Source organism: Lynx canadensis, chromosome A1, assembly GCF_007474595.2.
Source record: "Lynx canadensis isolate LIC74 chromosome A1, mLynCan4.pri.v2, whole genome shotgun sequence".
NCBI lineage: Eukaryota > Metazoa > Chordata > Mammalia > Carnivora > Felidae > Lynx > Lynx canadensis.
In genome coordinates, this window is record NC_044303.2 from 27525043 (window position 1) to 27546745 (window position 21703).

The 21703-nt window shown below is 41.8% G+C and overlaps 1 protein-coding gene across 2 annotated transcripts in view; it reads left to right on the top strand.

Moving 5' to 3' along the window:
• The first annotated feature begins 1764 nt into the window (after nt 1–1764).
• The window catches only part of EPSTI1 (epithelial stromal interaction 1), a 98386-nt gene continuing 78447 nt past the window's right edge, over nt 1765–21703 (top strand). Inside the window, exons 1-3 of one of the 2 annotated variants that reach the window (XM_030311438.1) lie at nt 1765–2065; nt 18651–18709; nt 20682–20765. In XM_030311438.1, the coding sequence (XP_030167298.1) occupies nt 1887–2065; nt 18651–18709; nt 20682–20765 (322 nt within the window). In that variant the 5' untranslated portion in view covers nt 1765–1886. The remainder of the gene's footprint in view (nt 2066–18650; nt 18710–20681; nt 20766–21703) is intronic. The other variant, XM_030311448.1, reaches the window with a different exon arrangement.

The window sequence follows — 21703 nt, forward strand, 5'->3', positions numbered from 1 at the left end:
CCAGAAACCTGTCCCTCCTCTTGGTTCCGCTTTCCTCCTATACACAAAGCTAAAACCTTACAGTTACCATCAAACAGCAACCATTAAGTTACTGGGACTCTAAGCTAGGCATATTACCTAGATCAGCATTTTCCAACCTCAGCACTATTGACTTTTTGGGCAGGATGATTCTGTGTTCTGGAAGGCTGCCCAGTCCATTACAGTATATTTAGCAGCATCCCTGGCCTCTACCCACTAGATGCCAGTAGACATACCCCTCTCCCCCTTCTAGGCTTCACAAAAAATGTCTCCAGGCGTCGTCAAATGTCTGCTGGAGGCAAAATCAACTGCGTTTGAGAAACGTTGATGTGGATTGTCTCTTTATTCCTCACAGTATCCCACAAGGTACATACTGTAACTTCATTCCACATAATGCAGATCAGGAAACTGGGCCTCTAGGGAATTGAGTGACTTGTCCTTGGTCATGGGGCCGGTATGTGGCAGAGCTGGGTTTCAGAGTACTGTACAAACTGTCTCCCCATCTGTCCCATTTGCTACCTCTGGAGCTCAGGTCCCTTCTGCATCTAGTTTTTTGTTTTTTTTTTAATCCGACTATGTTAACCTTTCATTTGGAACGTCACGGTTTTGTCCCCTCCTTCCTATTTCCCATGCTGTTGCCTTAGCTCAGATTTCCCACCTAGATTATAATAACTAGGCTTTTAGTTTCTCTCTCAGATTTCAGCCTCTTCGTTTTTCAATCTGTCTTTCACATTGCTGATAGAACTTTCTCAAACATATTATTACATAACTGCCCTAGGGAAAAACCTTCTGTGCCTCCCAAGTTGCCCACAGCAGGGTTCTCGAAAGGTGGTCCCAAACCAGCCCCATGGGTATCTCTAGGAAACTTGTTAGAAATGCAAATTCTTGGGCAAGCTGAGGGCTAGGCAGCAATGATTCTCCAGGCAGCCTTGCTCAGTAATTGATCAAACATTCAAGAAGTATTAGTTTCATACCCGGTGTGTGCAAGACATTGGGCAATGATTCGACTATGGAATGGAGATTTTTTTCCTTCCAAATTTGGACTTGCAAGACTCTGTATCTGTAGGTCTGAGGGGTGAGTCTCAGCATCCATATTTTTAGAAAGCTCCCAGACGATTCTGATGTGTAGTGGGGTTGATCATGGCTGTCCTAATGCTGGCTATACAAAAATGAGAGAAATCTCTTCCCTCCCATAACCTATGTGGTAGGAGACACGTAAACAAACGCTAATGCCGCCATCATAAATAAAAAGAGCTTGCTTCCCCTCTTTTGGGCTTTCTTTGGCTTTTGATTTCACTTTTGGCTTTTGATTCCACTTCACATTTCCTTTAACTTGAAAGTATGTGCACAACCAACGTAAGGCAAAATTTTGTTCAGATGATTTTATTTATTCACCTAATCTCTGGCGTTCCAAGGTTAATCTATTGTTCAGGGTCTTAAATTTCCAGCAGTAACCTCAAATTAGGGCTTACCTATTACACAGCCCTAAAGTACCTTTGAGGGTTCTAGTCCCCTTGCGGCTACCTCCTCATCAGGCGTCCGTGGTTGATCACAGGTCTCTTCATTATCCTCTAAGGGGGCTGCGAGACCTTGAACCACCACGGGTAGGGGCGGAGCAGGCTCACTTCTCCCCGCCAGGGCGGCGCAGCGAGAGCCTTCACCCGCGCTGAGGTCAGAGGGCGCCCGAGTGGAGCCCGAATGGGGAAGTCCTCCGGGGGCGGGCGCACCTGCCGCTGCTGGCGGGAAATCGAAACTCAAGCTTTTGAAACCGCTGCCCCTGCCCTTTCGAATCTCATCTCGAGACTCCCGAGGCGTCCCAGCCCGCGTCCCCGCCGCAGCGGCGGCCGGGCACCCGCGGACTCAGAGCTATGTTCACCCGCACTCCGGTGGTGGGCTCCGGGCTCGGCGCCCCCCCCGCCCCCCGCTCGGCCCGGGACCCCTCCGGGCGGCCTCGGGGGCCGGGCCAGCTGCAAGGTCCCAGACCGGGTTCGCAGGCGACCCCCCAGAGCCCTTCGCAGGAGAGCCCACGGCTCGCCGGCCAGCGGTGGTAAGTACTTAACAACCCGGCTTGGGGGCGGGAGCCCAGACCTCAGACAGACTCGCGAGCACTTTCTTGATCATCGGAGTTTGAAACCACGGGGGCCCAGTAACGGGGTTTCTGAGAGAGTGCAGGCTCGTTTGCCTACCCAAAAGCTTTCAGGAATTATTACCTTATAAATTGAGTGTGCCAGTCTGCGGTTCTTTGCTAAATAACAGCTCTCGTTCCTTTCAAGAACATTGCTTCCCCGATTCTCGTGGCTGGCTACAGGATTGAAAAGACGTGTGGAGAACTCGCCTGAGCTTCCTACGAACTTTACAGGTGTCTCCAGAACTCCTACTCTTTAGCATGAATTATTGTTTTCCTTCCTGGTTTAAACCATCGATGCCCTTAAGTGGTGTCTCCGCGTCAGCTGCCGGGACAAGGGCGGAGAGGGAATGTGTTATGGGGTAGATGCTCCAAATGCTGGCTCTGGGAGCACGCTTGCATCTCAACCAAGTTCCCAGATAAATGACCTCTTAGGACCAGAGGAGTGGGACCGGGTGAGGTCGAGAGTGGCCGCAGGGTTTCCTGTCATATAGGTAACCTTGATCTTGGTCTTTGGTTCAGAGTCTACAGTTGGTACCCTGAAAACGTTTGTTACGCCGCGTCAGTGATCCTCGCTTTCCTCCCAATGGAAGGAGCTTCTTTAACAGGATAGTATGGCTACACAGGGCTCCGGAAGTGCTGCTTCTGTGCATTGGAATCCTCTGAATAGTTTCATTTTCAGTTCCCCCCTTTCCATCAACTTGTAGTCGCACAAAAGACCTGCTGGTTGCCAAGGAACAGTGTATCACCATATGACCCGTAAACAGTAACTTTTCTTTCATCCCTTAACTTTGAAAGAAGTCATGAGTACTGGGCTTTTGATATTATTCCACTTAGGGTTGCCCTTAGATGGGGTGGGTGACCCGGGTGGTTGCAGTTAGAGATTGCAGCATTTGTCACCTTTGCGGAATGAGAGGTGTCTTGCTATGGTAGAGGTTCATTAAATTCAAGTAATCTCAGTAAGCTGTAGCATTTAATGTAGCAGAGGTCATGGGCATACAGTCTCAGGTTGATGATGAACGCCCTTTACATGCCTTTTTGTTGTTAAAGAGCATCTAGTTAGATACAATCATTTATTTGCAAGCTCATATCATCTCATAAATATTAGCATTTGCGTCTATCTGTTTTTTCTTTTCCTTTTTTTCTTTTCTTTTCTTTTCTTTTTTTTTTTTTTTTTTGGCTGTCAACATCCCCAGAATCTTGCTGGACCAAATTGCTCGGAAAGGGGCGGTTTTCTAATTCATTGTCCAGGCCTCAATACCTGAAGACCTCACTGCATACTATTTTGTGATTTTTAAGATTTGCCGATAGACCATTAGAGAGTACATGGGAGAGTTGGCTTTCACAGAGCTCTTTTATTTTTAAAAAATGCGAACCGGTTGCAATAAGTAGAGTGTTATTTATTTATTTTTTTTAACGTTTATTTATTTTTGGGACAGAGAGAGACAGAGCATGAACGGGGGAGGGGCAGAGAGAGAGGGAGACACAGAATCGGAAGCAGGCTCCAGGCTCTGAGCCATCAGCCCAGATCCTGACGCGGGGCTCAAACTCACGGACTGTGAGATCGTGACGTGAGCTGAAGTCGGACGCTTAACCGACTGAGCCACCCAGGCGCCCCAGCAATAAGTAGAGTGTTGTAAGAGTCATTCCCTTTTAGGTGTTCAGTAGAGGAGATCCTGTTTGGACCACTCCGAATTCTTTTTTAAATTTTTTTTTTTTTTCAACGTTTATTTATTTTTGGGACAGAGAGAGACAGAGCATGAACGGGGGAGGGGCAGAGAGAGAGGGAGACACAGAATCGGAAACAGGCTCCAGGCTCTGAGCCATCAGCCCAGAGCCTGACGCGGGGCTCGAACTCAGGGACCGCGAGATCGTGACCTGGCTGAAGTCGGACGCTTAACCGACTGCGCCACCCAGGCGCCCCTCCCAATTATTTTTAGTTGGTGATTTTTATCTTGTCCCTAGGTATCATAAGCAATTTACACAGATTTAAAGAGAAAAAAGGCTTATATATACTTCGAATCCAAAGTAACAATTTACCTTCACTGTCCCTTTCAATATTTTGCTTTTGTAAAAAAATTTTTTTAAATGTTTGTTTATTTTTGAGAGAGAGTGAGAGAGCACTAGCAGGGGAGGGTCAGAGAGAGAGAGAGAGAGAGAGAGAGAGAGGGAGAGGGAGAGGGAGACACAGAATCCAAAGCAGTCTCCAGGCTCTGAGTGTCAGCCCAGAGCCTGACATGGGGCTCGAACCCACAGACTACAAGATCATGACTGGGGCTAAAGTTGGATGCTCAACCAACTGGGCCACCCAGGCGCCCCAATATTTTGCTTTTTTGTAAATATCTCCCACTCACTTATATAATTTCTAGATAAGTATATGATTAAAGCATGGGTTTAATCTTATATATGAAGAAGGAGATTTATCACCTGACTTTACCCAATTCTGGGCAATAGACTCTTGCTTGTGATAGCAACACAGGGTTCCCTCAATTCAGGTACTTGTCTATAGTCATACCCAGAAATAGTCCTTTAGCTTGATGCCATTTAAAGTAAATAAAAAGATATTCTCAAAATGAACCTATAATGTGGAATTTTGCTATACAATTTACTTTAACATCAGGTGAACTGAATTTGTATATAAATTAACATATTTGTGGCCTACTTTATGCTGAGAACTGAAGAGAGTTAAAGATAAGCAATAAAATAACATATGTAACAGTTAACATGTGAAAGTGTGTTATGTATATGAACTCAGTCCTCACAACAATCCTGTAAGAAGAGAGGATCTCTAGCTCTGGATATTTAATTATGAATTCAGGGACAAATAACTACTCAACAAGAGATAAGCCCTTATATGGCTTATAGTCTAATTGATGGGGTACACAGTTATCAGATAATTATAGGAATAACAGTATATGCAGTATAAAGGAAAGCCAGGGTCTGAGTTCGTCTTGGGAGCAGGAGAAGCGTTACCAAGAAGTGATGTTTGCGCCGCAGTCTACAGGCTGGTTAGGAGGCGTGTGGTTTTTTTTCTGACATCAAACACATTATTCCAGCACCAACCAGCTTCAGTTCAATTCAGTTCTGACACTACCCAGAGTTAGTGCAGACCCCACAGGTTAGAGCTCAGTTTCACAAAACTACTCCTGTTTCAGACACCAGCCACAAATGGGGTCCCCAAACTACCCACACTTCTGCCTGGCTGACTACAGATGTGGGGGTTTCCGTGACCTCTCTTCCCCTAGTTTTCTAGAACGAATCAGAGAAATCATGGAAACTGTTGTGCTTACGATTACAGTTTTATTATTAAGGATACAATTCAGGAACAACCAAATGGGACAGATGCAAGGGTAAGGTAGGAGGGTGGGGCATTGCACAGAACTTCCATGCCCTGTTTAGGTGGGCCACCCTCTCCGCACTTGGATGTGTTCACCATTCTGGGAGCTCCTCAGTCCTTATTCAAGAATTTTTATTCAGCTCCATTACACAGGCATAGTCGATTAAATCATCCTCTAATCTCATGGTTGGTTTTCCTGGCAAATCACTCCTATCCTGAAGCATTCTGGGGTCCTCTCGTTAGCATATAATCAACACTCTTATCACGTGGAATCCCAAGGATTTTTGGAGATCTGTGCCGGGAACCAGGGTTAAGGTCTAAGTATTTATCTGTTATTATACCACAGGAGTTTATGTGGCCCCTATGACAGCCAGGGAAACTTTGTGTTCAGATGTCCTTCAAAAGAACTTACTGTGGGGAGCATAGTCAACTGGTAGCCCCAGCTGCCACCGTCCATTATGCCCTTTGTTCTGAGAGCACTCTTATTCTGCACCCTTCCAGCCAGTGTCCGAACTTTCCAGGGTACTCATGGAAGCGTGTTCCTGGCCTATGTGGGACTTCTCTATTGGGCAGCTTTTGCCAGAAGAGTCCCCACTGAACTCTCCGAGATTTTCTCAGAACTATACAGCAGTCTGAGGTTCTTCCCGCTCAGTCCCCGCCTCACCTCTCTCCTTTCGTAGGTATCAGACCTGCTCATGTTCTTGAGGCTTTCACTGCCTACCCGCGCGCATTCCACTTTGGTCCTTCCTAAGCGTTTTCCCCCAAAACATCTTGCATGTCTAATCCTGTCCTGATGTCTTTGAATTGGAGGACCCAAGCTGACACAGCCTCTCAGATACACCACAGCCCTGATTACTAACTGCTTAGACTCGATGCTGTTGAAGTGCCATATAAGTATACTAGGGAAACCCACTCCTTTTTCTTATTTCCTCCCTTTGCAGTTCTAGTTCCCTCATTTCCTTACTCAAAACTTCAGTACTTTTCCCAGTTTGCTGTGCTCCAGGGAAGGAAATAAACCTGGTAACTCATACCCTTTGTCCTTTTCCCTTTGTCCTCAAAGTCTCAAGGAACAGTGAAGGGAAATAAAGGATGGCTTGATAAGACCACTTATTAATGGCCACTTCCCAATTTTTCTCTCTTTTCTCCTTAAAGAGCACTGTCAAACGTTAGTATTAAGCATTTTATAGATATAGGATGGGGTATAAAGTGGAACATATAGTCATTAAGTTATAGCGTTCAATTTTTATGAGCATCACTATTGGAATAATTGTTGAGTATATTCTGAATCCTGAAATATAATGTCTTAGGTCTAAGACAGATCATCAAAAACTTATGTTCTTGACTCACCTCACTTGATTCTGAACTGGCTACATAAAATAGTCTTAAATTAAGTACAAGTTTTTACAAACTTATAAGAACTGCTTTCACTATTTCTTCTTCACCGCCATGCCCCAAATTTCTCTTCTGAATCCTCATATGACTCTGAGAAAGTAAGCTTTTGTTTATAGATGTTAAATGGCATGAAAGCATCAGGTTATTATTCCTCCCTGGGGATGGAGAGCTCCAGGCCCTTTTAGTGCTATGAAATAATAGTACATGGGAAGAGAAAAATCTATGATTGATTCCGATGAGTAATCTTCTTGACAGCTCAATATAGATGGCTATTCATTAGAGGACTATAACTCAATCTTCAGGCAAGGCTCATAAGCATTCAGAAAGTTTGTAAAACAACAGTGTTTAACTCTTAATGATAATTATATGGCTCAATGAGCTTGTTAGGTGTCTCAATGATTACTATATTCTACTAGCAAACTAATCAGTAGAACTCTGCCTATCTGACTTATTTTAGAAATGAGCTGTATGGCAAAGCATTCCAATACTGTGGTAGCTTAAAGTAAATTACTTGTGACCTAGAATAGTCAAAGTGGGCACCCCGAGAGAATAAAACTGAAATAACAATCAATAGCTTGAACTCTTATGTCTTGAACTCTTAACCATGTGCTAGACCTCGTACTATGCATGTCCTATAATTGCTTTTTCTTGATACAGTAAACACTTTGCCACTTTACAGTTGAGGAAACTGAGTCTTTGGAGATTAAATGATGTCCCGGAGTCTCGTGGCTTTTTTTTTTTTTTTTAGTAAAAGAAGCAGCACTCAAACCTGAGTCTATCTACCTAAGTCTAGATCCCGAACATGATACGGAGCTGGAGGAAGGAGTGGGAGTGCAGCTAGCTAAGCTTCCATCAATTGTCATATTTTCACATCAAGAAAATAGAAACTCTGTAGGCTAAAGGGAGTGGCATTGTACAAACGGTAATGTGACCTTTATGTACAGCTTTAAAATTATTTGGACAAAGAAGTCGTTTGCAAGAATGAAGTTTCTGTGGGGGTTCTCTTGTCTCTGCTGCTTTTCTTAAATGACAGCTTGGTGGGCTTGCATTAAAATAATTCTCTTACTGTTTCTGTTTATGAGCAACCTAAACAGCATCCTGCCTTCCAGTGATCTTTCAGACTTCTGACCAAAGGCTAGTGTATGCAATGCATCTGACGTTCATGATCTGGTACAGGTGTGGGTAGGTAGGAGTTCATATATAACTGAAAAAGTCTTCACAAAACAACTCTCACCTTTCTTCTATGTGATGAACACTGACCTTTTCTACACTCATTTGTTAAAAATAAGCCCGTTAAATTGGTTTCATGACCCATTAGTGGGTTACCTGTATAGTGTGAAAAGCATGGTTCTGTGCGTGGCAGAAGAGATTGCTGGAGTGGATGGAAAGGAGAGACAGTCTGGTTTGCTTAGGTCCACTTTCTCTTCCTGTTTAGACAGGAGGATCGAAATTATGGTTGTGTTTAGAAGGAATTTCCAACTTTTCTGCACTGGATTTCACCCCTCGGTATGGAATACATTTGGCAGTCCGCCAAGTCTTGGGGCGCAATCACTTTTGCTCAAATACAATATCAAAAATGAGTGGGCATTTCTCAAAAAGTCTTTGACAGCTAAAACAGTGAAGCAATAAATCAACAGGATGATGAAAGCCTGAAAATACATAATACCTGCAATAATCAGTAGACGCATAGCAGAAATGAGAAAAAAGAAACTTAGTTCAATTACACAGTAAGGTTACTTAACTCAAAGTCAGTAGAATGCTGTAAGGTTATACATATTGTTAAGGTTAATTGCGTCTATTCAGAATCTATTTGAATCTGAAACAAAAGCTTAACAGGAAAAAAAAAATCATCAAAGATGAAGACTGCTTTTGAAGGGTCTGTTCTGTATCAGAGAATCAGCTAATGACGATCTTCCTTTGTTCTGTAATGTTCATAATTTTCCCCCCAAATATGAAACTTAAAAGGCAGTCTGTTAAAATCCGATAGAAAACCTAACGACGTTTATCATCATTAACACTCAAGGGCTAGTATTGCCCAGTGTATATTTTACTGGTGCTCCAGAGAGTGGAAATCCTATGCGACCTAATCTTGTAAGCAAATCTGAGCCCCTGCTTGAAGTCTTAATTTTAAATATTTCCTCATTGAAAAATTCTTTTTTTTTTTTGGAGTGTTTCCCCTGATTGTAAAAGTAAAGTTATATCTGCTTATTATAAGAACTCAAACATTACAAAAATAATATACAAAGTGAAAGTTCCCTGCAATTCTAATCCTTAGAAATAAACACTTCAAATGGTTTGATATGATGACATTTTAATTAATTAATTAATTTTAATGTTTATTTTTGAGAGAGAGAGAGCGCATGAGTGGGGGAGGAACAGAGAGAGGAGACACAGAATCTGAAGCAGGCTCCAGGCTCTGAGCTGTCAGCACAGAGCCTGGTGCGGGGCTTGAACCCATGGACCGTGAGATCATGACCTGAGCCGAAGTCAGATGCTTAACCAATTGAGCCACCCAGGTGCCCCAAGACATATTTATTTTTAAAGTGTAGGCTGTGCTTTTTGACTCTTTAGGCCAAGTAGAAAGTCTTAGAGCCATTATGCCTTCTGATTTCTATTGCCAATAGAAGGTGACAGGCAGGAGAAGATATGTTCTCTTTCTAATCTTTATTTTAAAATGTGATTGCCTGCTAACTTACAGGCAGATTCTATTCTCACATTGATTTATTATTTAGTTGTGCAAGGAAACAGCCCTTGTTCTAACAATGGAATCTTGGATAATATCTTTTATGTAGTACTCTTCCCCCACGTTTCACCTGACTATGTAATCATGAGGAAGTCATCAATGTTTCACATTCAGATTGTGAGGCATTCTATAAATTCTATTAGACAGTTTACCTGGTGTATTAGGGTTCTCTAGAGAAACAGAACTAATAGATTACATATATGTACTATATATTATATAGATTATCATTATAAATATATAATATTTATTACATATATAATATGTATTATATATGTAATATGCTTATATATTGTATATGTTTGTATTAAGAGATTATTATTTCATATATATAAAGAAATTTATTATAAGGTTATAAGGTATTGGCTCACATAATTATGAAGGCTGAGAGGTCCCACGATCTGTCATCTGCAAGTTGGAGACCCAGGAAAGCCACTGTGTAGTTGGAAGTTCTAAAACCGAGAGAGCCATGGTGTACATTCCCCTCTAAGTGTGAAGGCCTGGGAACCAGGAGTACCAAGGGCAGGAGATCAATGTCTCAGCTCAGCAGTCAGGTTGAGATTGGTTTCCACCTTCCTCTGCCTTCCTTGTTCTGTTGAGGCCCTCCAGGGACTGGATGATGCCCCCCCCCCCCAAAGAGGAAGGGCCATCTGCTTTACTCAGACCATGGATTCAGATGCTTACATTTTTCAGAAACACCCTCATGGACAACCCAGAAATAACGTTTAGCCAGACACGGGGGTATCCTGTTGCCAGGTCAAGTTGACACACAACGTTAACCATCACACCTGGACTCTTCAGAATTGTTAGTCACGAAAGGAAGAAAAAAAGTCAAGGAAACAGTCCAGGATTATAGGAGTCTATAGAGACTTGTCAAAAAACAGGCGTGTGTAATCCATGATTGGATCCAAGGTGTGGTGGGGGTAGGGAAGAATACTTAAAAAATTGGAACAGTTTAGAAATTTGTACAGAGACTACATAGTAATATTAATTTCCTTGGGTGTGATAGTTTTTAATGTGTAAGTAGGGGAATGTCTTTGTTCTTGAGAGACACAGGTTAAAGTATTCAGGGTTATGCATTAATGACTCTGCAGCTTGCTTTTATATCGTTCAGAAAAAATAAACATGAAGGGAGTGAAAGAAATATGGCCAAACGTGAGCAATCGGTAAATATAGGTAAATAGTATATGGGTTCTCATTTTACTAATATTTTAATTTTGCTTATAGGCTTAAAATTTAAGGTACAAAAATAATTTCAGGTGATATTCTAAAGTTTTTTATGCCTCTCTCTTTTTTCCTTTATTCTTTTGGAATCTGGATAAATTAAAAGGAAGTTTGTCATGGAGCTGTATACTTAAGATTTGTGCAGTTTGCCTAAAAATATTATATCTCAATAAATAAATTAGCAAAAAACCTGGGCTCAGAACCATGCTGTCTTCTACAGAAGACTATATACTAATCTTTAACGAGAGATTTATCAACACTACTTTGTTTCATGTAGTGGTTCTTATGACTCCTAAGACATGGATGAAAGGAAAGAATCAGGAACTAGGATATAGATGTGAGTGGCAAATGCCAGAACCAGGAAGTAAAAAGACAGAAAAACTAACTCACATACATTGTTGAAGAAGATGGGGCAAAGAAATGGAATCGCAGCATATGATTCAGGACTAGGTTTTATTACATATGGTAAAGGAGGTGTCATATTACACATAGGTTATATGTAATTATTATATTACAATTACGTATAATACAATATCTCCAATTAGGTGTCTTGAGCAGAGATGGCTTTGTCTATTTGTTTCTCGCCTATGAGAGAGGTCTGAAGGTAGCTAGCCTATGGGTGATGTAGTACAAATAACAGGAAGCCATAATAGAACATATATTTTCTAGCATTGTCCCAAGTACTTTATGTCTGTACTCTAAGAAGTAGGTAGTGGATAGCCCCATTTCACAGGTGAAAAAAATAGAAAAACTTAGTAATTTGCCCAAAGTTGTAGTTAGAACGTAACGGAATTAGGGTTTCAAGCCAGGTAGTTTGGCAATAGATTACCACTAATGTGGAGGTTTTATAGTCCCAGAGCACCAGATTGCTTTTGTCTTTCTGTTCTGCAATTTTTAAAAATGTTTATCTATTTTGAGAGAGAGAGAGAGAGAGAGAGAGAGCGCGAGCACGTGCATGCACACGTGGGGGAAGGGCAGAAAGAGAGGGAGAGAATCTCAAACAGGTCTGCACTGTCCGTGCAGAGCCCGACACTGGGCTGGAACTCCCAAACCGTGAGATCATGACCTGAGCCAAAATCAAGAGTTGGATGCTTCATTGACTGAGCCACTCAGGTGCCCCTCAGTTCTACCATTTCTTTTCTTTTTTTTTCTTTTTTTTTTTTTTTAATTTTTTTTTTTCAACATTTATTTTTTTTTTGGGACAGAGAGAGACAGAGCATGAACGGGGGACGGGCAGAGAGAGAGGGAGACACAGAATCGGAAACAGGCTCCAGGCTCTGAGCCGTCAGCCCAGAGCCTGACGCGGGGCTCGAACTCCCGGACCGCGAGATCGTGACCTGGCTGAAGTCGGACGCTTAACCGACTGCGCCACCCAGGCGCCCCTCTTTTCTTTTTTTTTCATTTATTTTTATTTATTTTGATAGAGATAATAGAGAGCGAGTGGGGGAGGGGCAGAGAGCGAGGGAGACAGAATCCCAAACAGGCTCTGTGCTGATGTGGGGCTCAAACTCAGGAACTGTGAGATCATGACCGGAGCTGAAGTCAAGAGTCAGATGCTTAACTAGTTGAGCCACCCAGGCGCCCCATTTCTGCCATTTCTGATGCATATCTTCCATATTCAAGTTGCCTTGTTGACCAAGATACCTGTCTGAGCACCAGCTACCACTTCAGCCTTCCAGGTAGGAGAAAGCAACAAAAAAAGCTTTTCCTGCCTGTTTCCATTTAAAGGAGCTTTCCTAGAAACCTTTCTCAATAGCTTCCCCTTACATTTCAGGTTTCCCAAACTTAATAGCGTGGTCACACCTAGCTATAAAAAAGGTTGTGGACTGTAGTCTTTTAATTGGGTACTTTGTGAAGCTGAATAATACAAAGGTGCCATTTAATAAGAAGGAGGTGAAAAATCAATGGTTGGGTAGGGCCAGCATCTTTCCTAGTTTAAGAATTGAGGAGAGTCAGGCACCAGAACAGAAATTAATCATTTGATCATACTGTTTCTGGGATTTTGGAAATGCAAATGAGATAGCTAAGGAAGAAAAATTTAAATGTCCACATTCCTGTTCAAAGTATTGATTTTTGAGGACTATTGTTTATTTATTGTTTTAGAGTTTTGTTCTGGTTAATATTCTGTGCAAAGCTGTATTTTTATGCTTTGTACATGGTGCAGTATTGTTTAAAACTGTGAACAATTGAAACACCTGACATAGTTGAGTGGCTACATTATGATGCATCCATGTTATGAATACTATGTAGCCATCTAATATTAAGCTTGTTACATGAATAGTTGGGAAAGCACCTACAAGTGAAAGTAAGACATAAAATTGGACTTAAGATATGTTTGCAATGGTGTAATAATATGTACAGAATATAGATTGGACTGAAATTCACTCAAATGAAACTAATTGTGATCTCTGAGGCGTGGGATTATGAGTGCCTTTTAAATACTTAAAAATATATTTTGTGGGGCGCCTGGGTGGCGCAGTCGGTTAAGCGTCCGACTTCAGCCAGGTCACGATCTCGCGGTCTGTGAGTTCGAGCCCCGCGTCGGGCTCTGGGCTAATGGCTCAGAGCCTGGAGCCTGTTTCCGATTCTGTGTCTCCCTCTCTCTCTGCCCCTCCCCCGTTCATGCTCTGTCTCTCTCTGTCCCAAAAATAAATGTTGAAAAAAAAAAAAAAAAAAAAAAAAAAATATATTTTGTGATTTTCTTCTATAAGCATATGTCTTTCAAAATCAGAAATAAAAGATGAATTTTGTTTTTAAATGTTTTATGCAGAGATTTAGATAAAAATCCCTCACGCCTTGCATTTATCTCTGACCCAGGAGTCTCGTGGCTTTTGCCAGTATCTATGAAACAGTAACATGGCTAAGGTTAGCTTGTTAGGTTAAGCAAGTAGTTTGCAAGTAGGCTCAAATCAAGTCCCAGATCCAACATCTCTATGTTCTGAAAATATGAATTCAATTTCATACATTTTGCAAGTATACCTAACAGTTGGTCCCCATCTCCACTCCCATCATTAGTTTTTGGCCTCTTAAAGATGGTGAGTCTCAATAATACTATGTTTCATATATATTCTTTGTATCTTTAGAGTGAATCCTTCTTGCTTTTCTCAAAGCCCTTATCATTTATGTCTGTGTATGTGTTTTAAGTGATGAAATGTGACATCTTTCGGGTCTACCCTGTATGGTTGTGCAGGTTGGTAACTACACAAACTTGTCTGGCGAAGGTAGTAATTTGGAGCTGAAATACATACCAAACCATGCACCCTAGTGTAGGGTTACCTCTACCTGAAAGAAGGAGCACTTTTTTCTCATTTGCATAAATTTACCATATCCCACTAAACCACGAGCCTACATAGGAATGCTGGGATGGAGGGTGTGGGTGTGTGTGTGTGTGTGTGTGTGTGTGTGTGTGTATACCTTTTCGACTTTCCATAAAGTTATTCTATGCACAAAGGTGCTGATGACCTGTGATCTCTTGCGTATCTTTTCCCTCTGGGTGTCTGTTCTGCCCTCTGGGTATCTATTCAATTGTCCACCAGAAGCTGTGAGTTCAAGAACTAATTTGCTTCACATCAGCTTCTTGGATGTGTAGACAATGTTTTGGGCTCTGCAGATTTTGAGGTCAAAGAATTCATGAGCCCTTCCTCACTGGAGTTGTGGAGTGCTGGATCAGGGTTGGTGTAACAGGTGTAGTGGTTAAATATGATTTACTCAGCCGGATCTTGTTATTTTTTGTTTTTCTTGGGAATATGGTCTGTTTATTAAACTTTTGGAAACCTGAATGCTTCAAGTTTTGACACATGTTGGCTAAAAACAGTAAGCTTCAGATGCCTATATTGAAGGTCATATAACAAAAACCAATATGGAAAGCCATAGCAAGAAAAATCCAGTGCCTTTGATTAACCAAAAATCTTTTTTTTTTTCAAGTTCATGCAAGGTTAAGGTTTTCTTGAACTAAGAAAACCTCAAACTAGTTTTTTGAAGAATGGTAGACTTTACATGTCTCCTGTACTGCTTGAAAAGATCTGTTTGTTACTTAATCTTCTGTTTCTGAATTTTTGCTCCTATGTTTCTTTTTCAGTCAAACCAGTGTTGTTCCTAATTAGAAATTTAAATTACATCTGCTGCAGTTTGTACACACCAGGGGATATATTTATGTAATACTTTTAGCCAGCCAAGATATTTTTCATAACTTCAGCATAACATTTTCATAGGGCGCTTATTGATGAGATGTTATAAAAATTGTGCAAGAATGGACACGAGAGAAGCAATTGTGTAGCTCAGGAGAGACCTTGCAAGAAAAACGTTTCTTAAATATAGTTTTCTTCTCTCTATTTTTTTTTGTATGGTGCAGGAACACATTTTCTCTTTGTCTTCTGCTCTTCTTTCTATGTTCTCCCTCAGTATGTCTCCTGGATGTGTGCTGTTGGAAAGTGAAAATAATCTTACAAATTGCGAGATTTCATTAAGTTTCAATGAGGTAATTAAGGAAACTCATTTTCAAAGATATACATTTACTTCGGTGGCTTGAATGTTGCTTAATCGGGAGATGCCCAGAATACTAAACATAGGCAGGTTGGGCTGTCTGGATCAGTATCTTTGAGAGTCAGGCTGTTGAAAGGGAAGACGTGCAGGTTAAAACAGCAGAGGCCCTTGCTGTGGGTGGAAATTAATTGGCTGAAAACATGAATAAGTTATACTTGTTATTCATGTCAAGAAAAAGGGAGGAGAGAAGGGACGGATATTTGTATCTATCAAGGCATTACTCTCTGCCACATGATAACAAAAAACCTAAAAAGCAGATCCTTAGAAGTAGGCTCCTCTTTCCATAGCAAGTCAGAGGACTCGAAGCCCAAATACTTGCCATGCTTTCTTCTGAATATTATGTGTCAGATTTGGCAATTTCAGCCGAGAAAATGTTACTAAGAAGGTTACTAAGGAATTCTCTAACATGAAACATTTATTACTGGGACCTCTCCTTGAGCCTGGGGTTATGTTAAAAGGCTTTCAAGTTAAAAGGCTTTGAATTTAGGGTTGGAGAATTCTTTCCCTCTTTTCATGGCCCCACACTATGTCTGGGTACGTGTAGGCTACACAAATTGCAATAGATTGACCGCAGTTCTATTCCTAAAACTAAAGATGCTACTGTGATGTTATCAGACTTGAACATATTCAGATTAGATATTGTGGAATAAGATCTTTTACCTATAGAATGATTTTTCTTTCCAGATCTTTAACGAAATTTAAATTTTGGGCATAAGGGAGGCCCATGGGACTTGGAAAATTCTCTGTGAAGCTGCTCTTGGTAAAGCCCTAGCAAAGGAACCCTTCTTTGGCCATTTCAGACCCTGTCTTTTAAACCTCAGCTGGCTATGCTTCTCATTTCTATCCCTCTGTGACCGTCCCCCACCTTGAATTTCTACTTAATGTCCTCTTACTTCGACATTTGTTTGGATATTCTTGTGGTATGCTCCAGAGGCTTCAGAAATTGTTCCTAACTAAAATATAAGTTCCATTAAAGTGATTGGTCTGCTTTTTCATATCTCCCTTCATTCTTCATCAACCCCTTAATGTGAGTCCATAAATAGGTGCTCAGTAAAGTAGGTTACTTTGGAAGTCTATCAAGAGGCTGGGAATGAGTGACGATCATATCTTCTACTCTCTGTGTCAAGCTGAAGGGTTAGCTGCAAACACCCAACAAAACAAAACAAAAGTCCTGCATTTGAGTCTGAGTACCATTGCTTAATGAACCTTGTGACCTTTGGTGTGTATCTGTATCTATATATTTATCAAGATATTCCCATAAGTCTAAATGTTCAAATATAACTTGATTGATCTACAGCAGTGGTTCTCATAGTGTGGTCCCTAGATCAAGAACATCAACATTGGGGCGCCTGGGTGGCTCAGTCGGTTAAGCATCCGACTTCGGCCCAGGTCATGATCTCGTGGTCCGTGAGTTCGAACCCTGCGTCGGGCTCTGTGCTGACAGCTCAGAGCCTGGAGCCTGCTTCAGATTCTGTGTCTCCCTCTCTCTATGACCGTCCCCCGTTCGTGCTCTGTCTCTCTCTGTCTCAAAAATAAATGGATGTTAAAAAAAAAAAAAAAGAACATCAACATTACCTGGGAACTGTTAAAAATGCCAGTTCTCACCCCTCGCCCCACCCCCAGACCTACTGAATCAGGAACTCTGCGCTTTAACTGACCCTCCAGGTGATTCCGATGCGTGCTAAAGTTTGAGAACTGCTGATCAGTGTAGAGTCAAATCCCTGGGATGGCGAGAATCTCTGTGCCACGATGTTGCTAGACTTGAAGGATTGTGCAATCGTGTCACGGCGAGCATTTAAATCCAGTACCTTGCGTTTCATCTTTAAGGCTCTGTACAATGGCTCACCATTGCATCATATTCAAGTGTGTAGCCATTACCCACAGAATTGCAGCTCCCAAGCTCCTGTGAATTGAGGAGTGAAAAATCTTTCTTAGGGTGAACAAAGAATGTGCAATGGACAAGGGATTAATTTTCAGTAGCAGCCTCCTCATTTTGTATTCATAACGTTGTATGCATGTGAGGCTACAAATGCAATGTCTGCTGATATATGTTAGGTAATTGGGCATCTTGCAGCCCCATTTGCATGCAAAGGTGATTGTACACTTCCCATTTACAAGTCTAAAATTAAAGCCCAGTTTGAAGCAGGCTGAAGTCTCACTGCTAGGAAAATAACAAGATAAGGAAGAAATGACTTCTGTTAATCAGCACTTTTGGCCTCTACTGTTCAATCTTTGCTAATTTGTCCTTTGAAATTGTACATTCTGTGTTGAAGAGAGAGAATTCTAAGAGTATCTGGGGTTTTTTAAAAAAACAACCTTCACTTACAAGCTGATTGTGTGTATTCATAGCATTCCCCCTAAAATTGTGCCCACACATATGCTGCAGTCTGTTGCTCTGTGAGGTATTGGTGCTCTTGTGGGGCCACATCCATCATCTCAAGAAGAGCCTCTCTCCCCTGCCAAACAGATTTACAGACTGGGTCTGTGGCATCATTTCATTTCAGTTCAGCCCACAGTCCTCCAGCAGGTACCCTGTGCCAGGCATTGTGCCAGAGGCTGGGTGGGTACAGATCAGTCAAGTTCCAGCCCTCAAAAGCTCACAGTATTTTAACAGCCTCCTGGAATCTCAGTGCTGTGTATATTTGGTTAAATGCCATCTTCCCAGATCCGCACCCCATGAATTAAAATGCTTCAAGGATGCTTCTTTGAGCTCCTGATTATGTTCTGTCTGTGTCCCCAGGAGAAGAGGAGACCTAGTAGATCCATGCCTAGGAGAGTCAGAGCCTGGAAGCACAAGATGTGGCCACATGGCCACTCAGATGGGTCATGAAGAGAAGGTGGCTGTGTTGCAAGTGGCATGGATTTCCAGTTTGTAGGACCCAAGAATGCATGAATGTTTTCTGTACTCCCAACGTGGGTCATGATGGAAGAGAATGCCCGGCTAACGCCATCTCAAAGGGACTTGCCCCTGAGTGCCACCTGGAGGAACGGTGGATCCCTACAAAGACAGTTTACTAGAGCGAACTGTGAAGCAGTCCCTTGTCGGTCTTGATCGGTTGCTTTATGTTTCCATATTTGGCCACGTGTACTCGTTTTACTTGACAACTGGATTGTAACCTCCCAGAGAACAGAGCTGGGTCTTAAGAAGATTATCTTCCACAGTACCTATTTGATGGTGATGATCATAAATACAGTATATTAGCAGCAAGAGTGTCTGGAAGTTATATGTATTAGTTTCTCATGATAACCAATTTTTTTCCTCTTTATTCCAGCACAGGCGCATATACCTTGATAACACCAAATGAAAACCGAAGAAATCAGATACAGAGGAGTATGTATATTTATTCATTTAACATTCAGAATGCTTCTCATCTTATAGAGTAGGATTGATTTACTTTGGTTTATAGTTTTATTTTCTGGTACGAATAGACTCACCACATCTTACAGAGTTTTTTCTTTTTTTCACTTTAGCAGCTTTAATTATAGCTTTTAAAATTATTCTATTGTTAATCCTTCTAAATTAGTTTCTCTATGTTAATAGCAGAACTCATAGCACAATGGCAAATCTCAGATTTCTGTTGGACTTAAACAATTTCACATCTATTGCCAATAAATTATCTAGTTCCCATGAAATTGGGTTGACTGCAGATATTTTTACAGGACTATGAATACTTGCAGAGCAGATGAGTTATATATGAAACAGATCATGACATAATCTGTCCCCTTCTTGATCTGTCCTGTCCATCCCTTCTTAATGGAATTTTTCTTTAACCTCTGTGCTCCCATAATTTTGTAAGTATCAGAGTCTGCCCTCAGCTGTTTTTATCTGAGAGCGTCCATTTCCTTGTTCTAGATTACAACCTCTTTGAGGGCAGGGACTACACTTTACTCATTTTTGCCCTCCTTGTACCTAGTGGGTGCATAGCCTATTTGAAGTTGTACCGTAAAATAAATGCTGCCATTTAAATTACAGCATTATAACTTAGAGGTAGATGGAGAACTCAAGTTCAACCAGTTTACAAAGAAGTTATGAGGCCTGTTCAATTCAAGCTGTGGGGCTAGCCCTGACATTCTGTGCTCTCGTGTATTAGATCTTTTTTTTTTAATTAAAAAAAATTTTTTTAAATGTTTATTTTTGAGAGAGAGAGAGAGAGAGAGAGAGAGAGAGTAGGGTAGGGACAGAAAGAGAAGGAGACACAGAATCTAAAGCAGGATCCAGGCTCTGAGCAGTCAGCACAAGAGGCCAACACGGGGCGCAAACCCACAGGCCGTGAGATCGTGACCTGAGCCGAAGTCAGACGCGTAACTGACTGAGCCATCCAGGTGTCCCTCTCCTTTATTAGATCTTGATAGGAAATTTAGTATTGTGACTAAGAATGGACATACAGGCACAACAGGGAAGCAGTTGTCTAAATTAGAGACTTGAGTCTCCACCAGACATGTTGCACCCAGGATGGTACACCTGCATCAATGCAGAGTATGACGGTCACAGCTATGCAGAGACTGTGGGTATTGCCAGCAACTGAACCAGCGACCCAACTGAGTCCCAAAGGTTCTGGCATTTTACGAGCTTGTGATTTAAATACTTTCCAGGAATTTATGCCTTAGTGTGGTCTGGATTTGGGGTATGTTTCAGAAGTTTTTTTTCCCCCCCTCTAATTAAAAATACTACATATGGACGTTTGAAACAATGGGGTCTAAGGTGGGGGAGATCTGGATGCGCACTGAAGAACAGAGTTAGTATCTCGGGCGCCCCCTGCTGTCATGCAGAGCGTGTATTTGGGCAGTGAGCACTGCTCCACCTAGAGGAGGCTTTCCTGCCTGGTGGTATGGAGTGCAAGGGGCTGGAGCCCTCACCCCTAGTTGCGGTAAGCTTGGGGGACGTTTGAAACACAGTGCTGTGGGCATCAGAATTCTCTGGGGCTTTGTTTACTGTGTGCAAAGAGTTCTTACTGACATACGAATATTCTAGTTTTATACACGCTCTCTATAGAAAATTAAAAAAGCTAATTGGATCTAGGGTTTTAAAAATGCCAGAATGAGAGGAAAAACAAAACTCCTTATTTTAGTAAGAGGTCAGGATTTTCCAAATTTGGACTTTCAGTTCACACTCTTGGAGAGAGAGAGCCTCAGGGGTGGGCGCAGCGTTGCCCCAAAGGGTGCCTTCCTTTCCTGGCTATTTTGTGCACTCATGCTTGCATGGAGTTAATTGCCCTCTGATGCTTGTTTCTTGTGCTATCAACGGAACTGTTTTCTTTTCACATTCCAATAATTGATGATTTGACATTTCTCACCTGGCTTAGTTGCTGAGAAAGAGCTGGAAAATCTTGAGAAGTGGAAAGAACAACAGCGAGCGAAGCCTGTTACCCTGGTCCCAAGGCGCTTAGGTAAGCCAGTAAACCAGGTCCTGGATTGGGGGAGACAGGGCCACCCAGGGATCCTGTTAGCGCCTTGCCTGCATCTGTCTTTGAACGTGTGTTATTGGTTTGGGGGTCATTGTGCTGCTTGGAATACAGTGCATTTAAACTTGAAACTCTCAGGTATGCAGGTATGTTGTTTTGGATCTTCTGCGAGAAGCAAATGCATGATGCCCCAGTTATGTGGGAATAAAGTGATGGCTTAATTGCTGAATAATTTAGAGTCTCTTAGAGGATCACTTCTGAAGAAAGTACCTGGGATGCTGCATATGCCTTGTCATAGCACTCGACAGGATGGGAGTAAAAGCTATCACAAGCATATTAATCCTGGCAGTATTGAATGCTAATGGGAAAAAAAAAAAAACGGAGATTCAATTCTAAAACGAAGATGAGAGTGAGCTGGGGACACGGTGGTGGGTATAAAGAGAACTTCACCTGTGTTTTCATTCTACAGATAGAGACCTTTGGGCCCCCAGAGCACATGCCAGTGTGATGAATTGTGTGGGCTGCCTGTGCCTGGTGTTTGAATCATTCAACAGGGATGCCACCTAATGGGAATCATTCACATCCTTTCTTCGGTTTTCCTTTCTCCAGCAGCAGCTGGGAACTGAAAAGACTGGATACACGGTTCCCACAGATTTCGTTAACAACAAATGCATTAGAGTCAGGGGTTACTTACTGTCACAATAGTTTTAGGAAAGTATTTTTTCCAGGACAAAGGTAAAAATAAGCTAATTCGGAAATGATTTAATGGGTGAACGTAATGGTATTGTCACTATCATTCCACTGTATTTCACGAGCGTCTAGGAGGTAAAGAAGAAAATCCTAGAATATATGAAACTTTGAGATGAGTTTGGAACAAAGCCTTCACATTCTTAGACATCTGACTTTCATTATTTCTTTTTTTA